Source organism: Lycium barbarum, chromosome 10 (genome assembly GCF_019175385.1).
Source record: "Lycium barbarum isolate Lr01 chromosome 10, ASM1917538v2, whole genome shotgun sequence".
NCBI lineage: Eukaryota > Viridiplantae > Streptophyta > Magnoliopsida > Solanales > Solanaceae > Lycium > Lycium barbarum.
The window spans coordinates 116,053,003-116,064,490 of record NC_083346.1 but is presented as its reverse complement, the minus strand read 5'-3'; the positions used below and the strand labels follow the sequence as shown (position 1 = coordinate 116,064,490).

The 11,488-nt window shown below is 37.9% G+C and overlaps 1 protein-coding gene across 1 annotated transcript; it reads right to left on the bottom strand.

The window, feature by feature from the left end:
• Positions 1-9,019: 9,019 nt before the first annotated feature.
• On the bottom strand, positions 9,020-10,003 carry LOC132613364 (uncharacterized). The gene has a single exon (XM_060327377.1). It carries the CDS (start codon positions 10,001-10,003, stop codon positions 9,020-9,022), a length of 984 nt encoding a protein of 327 aa, XP_060183360.1.
• Between the last annotated feature and the right edge of the window lie 1,485 nt (positions 10,004-11,488).

Below are 11,488 nucleotides of genomic sequence, written 5' to 3'. Positions count from 1 at the left end.
CTGATAATAAACAAGAAATGAGCACAAATAGGAAAGAAAAGCTACAGTCACCAAGCAAAGTACAGGACAAGGGTTGTGGGAAAGAAAAAGACATGCAGACAAGGGAAAAAACAATAACACATGACTCTGAAAGGACGGTCACTGATGTTAAGGAAACTTCAAACAAAAAGGAGATACAGGATGAAAAAGCAAAGAACACAGCAGAGCAACAAGTATCTCAATCAATAGAGATACAGTATCAGGAAGCAAACCAAGAGAAAATGCCAAATGGAATGTATAAGGAGCAAGATGCTGGAGTACCTGGAGGTCCACCTGATAATAGGAGTAGTGAGGGCGCGAATAAAGGAGGGGGGGGATGCTGACTTAGTTGCTGATCATAATTCTGCAAAAAAAACACAACACAAAGATCATGTGACATCACAAAAAGAAGGAAGTAAAGGGATCAAGTTGGTTGATAACATTGCTGAAATTGAAGACAGAGAAGAGAATACAGACTCTACATCATCAAATACACAGGAGAAGGGGATACCTTGTCATACCGATGATGAGATAGGGGATGATGATGATCTGACCAATACCTGCACTTCCACAAATAGTCAAATGGTTCAGAATTCTGGAGATATATCACTAAAGCAAACAACAAAAACAAAAGGGAGACAAGGCAGAGCTAAAAGTGTTCGACCTAAGCATGAAGGTGGAGTACTAACAAGGAAAGCACATGCTAAAGGAACTGTACGATGAATAGCTCACTAATATGGAATATTAGGTCTGTAAACTCTCAGCAGGCCTTTGAGAGAGTAGTTCTAATGCATAGACAGAAGCAGTTCAATTTCATAGGTTTAATGGAACCATTCCAACATCATAGACACATTGATATGTATAGATTGTGGTTGGGTATGGACACAGCATATCATAATATAAATGGAAATATTTAGGTGTTCATTCATGAGGAATTTCAAGCAGAAGTTACAAAGGATACGGAGCAACTCATTTCACTGAAATTAACTCATATTGATTCTAATGAGGAGAGCATAATCACTTTGATTTATGCTAGCACCGAAAGGGCTACCAGAGTTACTTTATGGGATGATTTACATGACATTTCTACTAACATGACAATGCAATGGATTGTGGGAGGAGACTTTAATGTGATCTTAGATGAAACAGAAAAATATGGAGGATTGCCAGTTTCTTTTCCAGAGGTGGAGGATTTTTCTCATTGTCTGAATATATGTCAACTGCAGGATTTGGGTTTCATGGGAAGTAACTTCACATGGTGGAATGGAAGATCAGATGAAGCATGCATTTTTAAAAGACTGGATAGATGCTTAGGGAACCAGTCATTTATGACTGCTTTTCCTAATTTTGAAGTGGAACACCTGATTAAACAAGGTTCAGATCATTCTCCAATGTTGTTAACATATAAAACAGATGCTAGAATTATTAGAAAACCTTTCAAGTTTCAGAATTTCTGGATAGATCATGAATCTTTCTTGGGGACAGTCAAAGAAAATTGGGAAAGTTGGTATAGTCATGACCCTTTTTTCAATTTCCACAACAAGATGAAGAAGGTGAGTAAGGCTTTGGTCAAATGGAGTAAGGACACCTACGGAGACATCTTTAAACAGGTGGAAACACTGGAAGAGGTGACAAAAGTGCATGAGGCTGAATTTGAACAGAATCCATCACAAAACAACAGAGCAAGATTACAGAAGGTGCAGGCAGAATTGATTAAATTCTATGCATTAGAAGAAAAATTTTGGAAACAAAAGGCAGGTTTGCAGTGGTTCAAAGATGGAGATAGAAATACTAAATTTTTTCATGCACATGTGAATGGGAAAAGGAGGAAATTGCAGATTAAAAAGATTCAGAATCAGAATGGGGTGTGGTTGGATCAAGAGCCTGACATTATTCACGAAGCTATACGGTTTTATGGGGAATAATTTACTGAGGAGCGAATACCAACTGATTTTGAATTTCTAAACCATATTCCCAAAAGTATTACATCAGAAGAGAATGACATGATTGAAGAATTGCCAGAAGAACATGAGGTAAAGGAAGCAGTATTTGGGTTAAATTCTGATAGTGCAGGGGGACCTGATGGTTTCACAGGGAAATTTTTTCAAGTATGTTGGGACATCATTGCTAAGGATATGGTTAAAATGGTGAAAGCTTTCTTCTGTGGACATGAGCTGCCCAGATATATCACTTGCACTAATTTGGTTCTAATTCCTAAGAAGAAGGAGGTTAACAATTTCTCTGATCTAAGACCTATTAGTCTCAGCAATTTTACCAGTAAGGTGTTTTCCAGAATTATTCATGAAAGACTGGTGAAATTGCTTCCAAGACTAATATCCCCTCAACAAGCTGGTTTTGTAAAAGGCAGGAGTATTGTGGAAAATATTCTACTTGTACAAGAGATTGTATATGACATGAGATTGAGGGGTAAACCAGCTAATGTGGTGATAAAGCTTGACATGACTAAGGCCTATGACAGGGTCTCATGGTTATTTCTTACCAAGGTACTAAGAAAAATGGGATTTGGAGAAATCTTAATTGATATGGTGTTTAGAATTATTTCTAACAACTGGTATTCCATTCTAACTAATGGCCAACCTTGTGGTTTTTTTAAATCATCTAGGGGTGTTAAGCAAGGGGATCCTTTATCTCCAACTTTGTTTATTTTGGCTTCAGAATGCATGTCCAGGGCTTTGAATTATCTTCATTCTAAAGAAAATTTTAGGGGATTTGGCATGCCTAAGTGGAGTCCTTATATAAATCACCTAGCATATGCAGATGACACCATCATTTTCTCTTCAGCTGAGGAGGACTCATTGAAACTCATTATGGATACCTTGGCATCTTATGAGGCAGTAAGTGGGCAAAAAGTTAACAAAATGAAAAGTGCAGTGTTCTTGCATCATAATGTGACTCAAAAAGTAGAAGAAAAGGTGTTTTCCATTACCAGAATTCCGAGAAAGGAATTTCCATTCACATATCTGAGAGTTCCTATCTACTATGGAAGAAGAATGATAGCTCACTACAAGGAGATCATTGACAAGGTTTTCAACAGGCTGAATTCATGGACAGGGAAATTATTATCTATTGGTGGAAGAGTTACCCTCATTAAACATGTGCTGCAAAGCATGCCTATTCACCTATTATCAGCATGTGACCCACCTGCATGTGTGCTATCCCAAATACACAGACTGTTTGCTAAATTCTTTTGGAGCAATTCAGTGGGCAATTCTAGCAAACATTGGGTGACTTGGACAGCTTTATGTTATCCTCAGGAGGAAGGCGGAATGGGTTTCAAGAGCTTGCAAGATGTCTCTAAGGCTTTGTTCTCAAAACTTTGGTGGAATTTTAGGACCAAACAATCATTATGGAGGATGTATATGAGCAACAAATACCTTTAAAAAGAACATGCAGTGACTGTTCAGTGGAAAAGAGGGATATATATTTGGAGGAAAATGATCCAGTGCAGAGACATAGTAGAAAAGGAGATTTGGTGGCAAGTGAAACAAGGTGACTCCTACTTTTGGTTAGATAATTGGACAGGCTTAGGGGAATTGTACCAAATACTACCTTCTGATTTCAACATAGACAAAACATTGATCCAAATAAAAGAAATGGGAAATGGAGAAGGATGGGATGAACAAAGGCTGAGGGAACTATTGACAGGAAACATTGTGGATCATATCATACAAAGTGTAAGCCCTCCATCATGTAATGAAACACTTGATAGGCCATACTGGAAATTGGATATGGGAGGCAAATTCACAGTGAAGACTGCTTTCAATTTAGTTAGACAAAGGGAGGAACCAAGCATCTTGTACAGGAAGTTTTGGATTAAAGGTTTGCCAGTAAAGATTTCTTTCTTCAGCTGGAGATTATGGAAAGCTAAAGTGCCATTAGATGATGTAGTGAAGAAATGGGGTATTCAGTTTCCTTCAAGATATTATTGTTGTGAAAATCCAGAAGTGGAAACAATTTCACATGTCTTCTTACATTCTGCTACAGCTCAATTTATATGGAAGGGGTTTTGTAGACCTATGGGCATAAATGTTCAGAATTTACAATTGAGCCAGGTGATTAATCAATGGTGGGATACTCCAGTGAACATCCATGTTAAATACATTTTTCAAGCTATACCTTCAATTATTCTGTGGGAACTATGGAAAAGGAGGAATGCTATTAAGCATGGAGGAAAGATGTCCAAAGTTAAATTAATGTACCAGATTATGCACACCATTGTCATGTTCATGAAGATTAGAAGGGGAAATTTTAAACATGCATCTTACAAGTGGAGCACACTGATACAATCATTACAGAACTACAAACCTAAAATTAAGGTAGTTCAAGTGAATTGGAGGCCACCTGACAGGGGATGGATCAAGTGTAACACAGATGGAGCAGCTAGAGGAAATCCTGGAAGAGGATCATGGGGGTTTTGTTTGAGGAATGAGAATGGTGATTTGATTGCTGCTAAAGCAAAGGAATTAACAAATCCAGCTAGCACTAATACTCAGGCTGAAGCAATGGCTATTCTACAAGCAATAAAGTATGTTGAGGAGAAACAATTTCAGCAAATACTTATTGAAACTGATTCCTTACTTTTGATGAATTGCATTCTTAAAATATGGAAAGTACCTTGGCAAATTATTGAAGTAGTGGAGGAGATTTGGAAAAGAATGCAAAATAGAACTTTTAAAATCACTCATATCATGAGAGAAGGGAATCAGTTGGCTGACCACTTGGCCAATCTAGCATTAGATGAAGGGGAAGTGGATGTTGAATCATTTCAAGAATTAGGAGCTAAAGGCAGGGGGCTCATCAACAATGATAAATTGGATTCGCCTTACTTGAGGATCAAAACATGCAGGAGATAGTTGGGTGGAAGAATGGAGGAGAGGAAAATTGGGTTCTTTAAAAACAAGAACCCATGATTTGGTCGGACAGCTGTTCTTGGCTTTGTCTTACTTTATTGCTTTTTGCTTTTCTCCTTTCTGTAAAGACTCTTCTTTTAGTTATTAAAATAATAAAAGGAACTACTAGGTGTTCACCTGATAGTGGTTTTAAAAAAAAAAAAAAGACGTAAAGTAACTGCTACTTCACTGCTCAAGATCATTGATGCTCTTGTTTTTCTTCGATTCCAGATAAGTTCCATTTAATTTGAATGATATTTTCCTTTTTTTTTTTTTTTTTTAAATTCCACTCCCTTAGCTGAATGCTTATGCTTTGTAGATCTTCCTTCTCAATGAAGTTCCAGCTGAGATTTGTCATCATTCTTTCAATTAGAAGCATCCACAAGCTGCTGGGGATTTGATTGTTGCTGAGCCTGTAGCTGATGTTGCTTCTGTTTTTTGTCCGAATTTGCTCTTGTATGTTCTCCTTAGCTTCGATTTATGTTCCCCCCTCCTCTCATGTTTTGGATTTGTTGATTGCTTTCCTTTGTCTTCTATTGCTTTCTGGGGTTGTTTATGTTGTGCTGGATGTTGTCCTCTTGTAGTTGTTTTTGAAAGAATCTTCACTCTGTGCTTTGTTGTCCTCCACCTCTGTATGTCCTTTCTCTGAGATTTCAGTCTGTACCTTCGCTTCATACTAAATTCCCATGATTGTTGCTCAATAGTATGAGCACTTAACAGTGCTAAGATCAACCATTGAGTTATTCTCAGGTAAACCAGCATATTGTTAAAGGTATTGTAAAATCTCTGGACTGTGTTCTTATTTCTTCCTGCAAAACAATAAACAGTGTTAGTTGAAAAGAGGTTTTTTATGCCCTCTTCCCTCCACGGGGTTTGAGTAAGAGAACCAAGGAATCTCCTCCTTCTCTCCCACCCTCCTGTCATCTCTTGCTTGGTCTGATTCTCAAGTATGGCAAGTTTAGTTTATCATTGTTGATCAGCCTTCTGCCTTGAGTGCCCAGTCCCAGAAAGGAATCAATATCTACTTCTCTTTCATCCAATGCTACATTAGCCAAATAATCAGCTATCTGATTTCCTTCCCTGTATATATGAGCTATTCTAACAGTTCTAGTGTTCATCCTTTCCCAAATCTCTTCCATTATTCCTACAATCTGCCAAGGCACTTCCCATAATCTTAGGATTATGTTTTTCAGCAATAGGGAATCAGTTTCTATTATAACCTGCTGATATTCTTTCACCTCAATCACTCTCAACGCTTATAGAACAGCCATAGCTTCTGCTTGTGTGTTGGTGCACTGGGGGTTTTCCATCTCTTTAGCCTTCGCAAGTAATAGATTTGCATTCTCATCTCTGATGCAGAAACTCCAGGATCCTCTACCAGGATTTCCCCTTGAGGCACCATCTGTGTTGCATTTCACCCATCCTAGCTCTGGTGGTTCCCACTTAACATGAATCACTTTGGTTCGTGGAGAGTAATTCTGAAGTGATTGCACAAGAGTACTCCATCTATACGCAGCATGTTTAAAATTACCTCTCCTCACCCTCATAAACATGATGATTGAATGCATGATTTGGTAGACTAGCTTGACCTTAGATATCTTGCCCCCATGCCTAATAGCATTTCTTCTTTTCCAGAGTTCCCAAACAATAATAGCTGGCACTGCTTTGAAAATATATTTTACATGTTGATTTACTGGGGCATTCCACCACAAATTAATAACTTGACTCAGTTGGAGATTTTGAATATTTAATCCCACGGGTCTGCAGAAAATGTTCCATGTATGTTGTGCAACAGGGGACTTTAGAAACACATGTGCTATAGTTTCCTCTTTAGGCACATCACAACAGAAACATCTGGAAGGAAATTGAAAGCCCCACTTCTTCACTATCTCATCTAGAGGTATTTTAGCTTTCCATAGTCTCCATAGAAAAAATGGGATCTTCACTGGTAATCCTTTTATCCAAATTCTCTTGTACAACTCATTAGTATCCATTCTCTGCCTCAACAAATTGAAAGTTGTTCCCACTGTAAATTTGCCTCTAGTATCTAGTTTCCAGTAAGGTTTATCTTGAACTCCATCAGGATTTGGTGGCTTAATGTTCTGGATAACATGTTCAACAATATTACCTGGGAGAATCTCCATTAATCTTCCTTCATCCCATTCTACTTCTAGCACCATTTCCTGCACTAATACCACTGTTCTATCACTTATGAGATTTGGATGCATATTTTGGTATAAAGCCCCCATTCCTGTCCAGTTGTCTAGCCAGAAATAAGAGTTTCCTTGTTTAACCTGCCACCATATTTCTTGTTCTATTAAGTCTCTACACTGCAACATTTTTTTCCATATGTATGTCCCTCTTTTCCATTGTACTGTTACTGGATGATCCTTTTTCAAGTACTTATTACTCATATACATCCTCCATAATGACTGCTTTGTTCTGAAGTTCCACCACAACTTAGAGAAAAGGGCCTTTGATACATCTTGTAAACTCTTAAAACCCATTCCTCCCTCATCTTGAGAGTGGCATAAAGTTGTCCATGACACCCAATGCTTACTAGAATTACCCACAGAATTGCTCCAAAAGAATTTTGCAAACATTCTGTGAATTTGGGATAGTACCCCTTTAGGTGGATCACAGGCTGACAATAAGTGAATAGGCATACTCTGTAAAACATGCTTGATTAATGTTACTCTTCCTCCAATAGATAATAGTTTCCCTGTCCATGAGTTAAGCCTGTTAAATATCTTGTCTGTGATCTCTTTATAATGTGTAATCATCCTCCTCCCATAATAAATTGGCACCCCCAGAAAAGTAAATGGGAAATCCTTCCTGGGAATTCTGGTAATATCAAAGACCTGTTCTTCTACCTCCTGAGTTACATTGTGATGAAGGAAAACAGCACTCTTGCCTTTGTTAATTTTCTGCCCACTAACTGACTCATAGGCGGCCAATTTCTCCATGACCAGTCTCAGGGATTCCTCCTTAGCTGAGGCAAAGATAATAGTGTCATCTGCATATGCCAAATGGTTTATGTATGGGCTCCACCTTGGCATGCCAAATCCTGAAAATCTTTCATCTTCATGTAGCGCATTCAAAGCCCTTGACATGCATTCTGAAGCCAAAATGAATAAAGTTGGTGATAGGGGATCACCTTGCTTTACTCCTCTAGAAGATTTGAAAAAACCACTTGGTTGCCCATTAATCAAAATAGAATACCAGTTGTTTGAAACAATTCTGAAGACCATGTCTATTAAAACCTCACCAATTCCCATTTTCCTTAGAACTTTGGTCAGAAATAACCATGAAACCCTATCATATGCCTTAGTCATGTCCAGTTTTATCACAACATTGGCTGGCTTACCCCTCAATCTCATGTCATGGACTATCTCCTGCACCAGTAGGATATTTTCTACAATGCTTCTACCTTTAACAAAACCAGCTTGTTGAGGGGAGATTATACTAGGTAACAACTGTACTAACCTTTCATGAATGATTTTGGAAAAAACCTTACTGGAGAAATTACTAAGACTGATAGGTCTCAGATCTGAAAAGGTATTAATTTCCTTCTTTTTTGGAATAAGAACCAGATTTGTACAAGTGATGTACCTTGGCAAATCATGACCACAAAAGAAGGATCTCACCATTAGCACCATATCCTTAGCAATTATGTCCCAACATGCTTGGAAGAATTTTCCAGTAAAACCATCAGGTCCTCCTGCACTGTCTGAATTCAATCCAAAAACTGCCTTCTTCATTTCCCCTTCCTCTGGTAATTGATTGATCCTTTCATTTTGCTCAGCTGTAATAAGCTTAGGAATATTGTCCAGTAATTCAAAATTGTTGGGCACTTGTTCCTCAGTGAATTGATCTTCATAAAATCTGATGGCTTCTTGAATAATTTCTGGCTCCTGTTCCAACCATACACCATGCTGGTCCTGAATCCTGTTAATATGCAACTTTTTTCTCTTCCCATTTACATGGGCATGAAAGAATTTTGTGTTCCTATCCCCATCTTGAAACCACTGCATCCCAGACTTTTGTTTCCAAAATTTCTCTTCTATAGCATAAAACCTTATTAAATCAGCCTACACATTTTGTAGTCTTGTCCTATTCTCTTGGGATGGATTTTCTTCAAAAACAGCTTCATGTACTTTGACAATTTCTTCTAGGGTAGCCACCTGTTTAAAAATATCCCCAAAGGTTTCTTTGCTCCACTTAGTCAAAGCTCTACTCACCTTTTTCATCTTATTATGAAAGTTGAAAAAAGGATCATAACAATATTGTTCTTCCCAATTCACTTTGACTGTTTCCAGAAAGCTCTCCTGCTCTATCCAGAAGTTAAGAAATCTAAAAGGCTTCTTAATGACTCTGGTATCTGCTTTGAAAGTTAGAAGAAGTGGCGAATGATCTGATCCTTGTTTAATTAAATGTTCCACTTCAAAATTGGGGAATGTATCCTGGAAAGCTTGATTCCCTAAACATCTGTCTAGTCTCTTAAAAATACAAGCTTCATCAGATCTTCCATTCCACCAAGTGTAAATGCTTCCATAGAATCCCAAATCTGCTACTTGACATATATTCAAACAATGTGCAAAGTCCTCTACTTCAGGAAAATTCACTGGCAGACCTCCATACTTCTCTGCTTCATCCAAAATGACATTAAAATCACCTCCTATAATCCATGGTGAGTTAATGGTATAGGCCATATCATATAATTCATCCCACAGAGTGATTCTATTTGCCCTTTCTGTACTGGCATATATAGAAGTAACAATGATCTCCTGATTAGAATCTAGATGAGTCAACTTCAAAGCAAGAAGTTGTTCATTGTCTTTTGTGACCTCTGCTTGAAATTCTTCGTTAACAAACACCCAAATCTTACCAGTTATGTTGTGCCAGGCAGTGCCCATGCCCAGCCATAATCTATACATATCTATGTGTCTGTGGTGCTGAAATGGTTCCATCAATGCTATAAAATTGAAATTCTTTTGTCTGTGCATCAAAACTACTCTCTCAAAGGCCTGTTGAGTATTAACAGACCTAATATTCCACATGAGTGAGCTATTCATTATAGACTTCCTTTGGCATATGCTTTCCTTGTAAGTACGCCTCCTACTGCCTTAGGTGGCACACTTTTATCTCTGTTTTGCTTGTGATGTCTCCCTTCTTTCTTTGTTTTGGTTATATGTTTTGGTGAAACATCCCCTGCATTATGCTCTGATAGACTGATTGGGATACTATTGTTTTCCACTTCATCATCATCTCCTATATCATCAGTTCTTGCTTCATCATTGGTCTTATTTTCAGGCACATTTGAGGATATAGAATCTGTATTTTCCCCAAATTCCCCATATTTAATAATATCCTTCCTTTGTTGCTCTGTTTGTTCTTCTGCACCCATTTTGTTGTCTCCATGATCTTCATTTTCTGACCTTCTCTCATTGTTGTGGTTGTGTGTAGATGACTCTGTATCTTTTACTTCATTGGCTATTTCATGGGACTTGTCCAGTGCATCATCTGGTGGTTTTTCTTTTTCCACTTGTTGATCTGTTGTTGTTTGCTGCTCAGTTTCAGTAATTTCTATTAGTTTCTCTATCTCTTGCACTGCTGATTCTTGACTTATCCTCCTCTTTTTGCTCTCCTCATTAACACCCTCCCGTACATCACTTATGGTTCTCTCTGTATCTTGTGATTTTGTTTCCTCTTCCATTTGATTGCCCTTATGCCTTTCGGTGACTTTGTGTTGTGACTTACATTGCTCCTGTTCCTTCTCAATACTTGTTTGTTGATCACTTAGTTGTTTAAAGGCACTAGTACTTCCTCCTTGTTTTCCAAAAGATGTTTCCAACCATGTCTTTGCTGATTCCCTAATTGCTTTTGCTTCCTGTTGCTTTTTGTACTCCTTACCATCCTCACTATTATGTTCATTTTCCTCCAAGTCCACTAGAGTATTGAACTTGTTGTTTGTTGGAATAACTGCATTTGTTTTCTGTTTACTCACCTCTTGATTGTTCACTTCCTTTTCTTTCCTTTCTATACCTTTATTATTACCCCCTTCCATCTCCTTTTTGTCTTTGGCCTTCCAGCAGTTAGGGTCATTTTTGGGATCATTTTTGTTTACAACAACCTTTCCAGATTTAAGAACTTTGAATGGTTGTTGTTTGCTCTTGTTAACATTCAGCTTTTTCTCCATATCCTCCTTTCCATTGGTCTGTTTTTTCTCCCCATATTCCTTTATTTCTCCATTATCATTGTTATTCTCCTTGATAGGTGCCTTTCCATTATTATTCTCCTTTTCCTGTTGCTCTTCACTCCTTTCCTTTATGTCCTCCTTTTTTGGTCTGAATTCTGGATATAAATTCCAGCATTCTTGCTTATTATGTCCTTGTATTTTGCAATTAACACAATATTTTGGTAAGTAATCATATTGTATTGTTTGCCATTTGGATCTAACTTCGTTTGTCTCTTCGTCAATGCAGTTAATCTGTACCCGCTGGGGTAATTCCTTCATCAAGTCCACTTCTACTTTGACTCTTGCACAGCTAGGCCTTGTT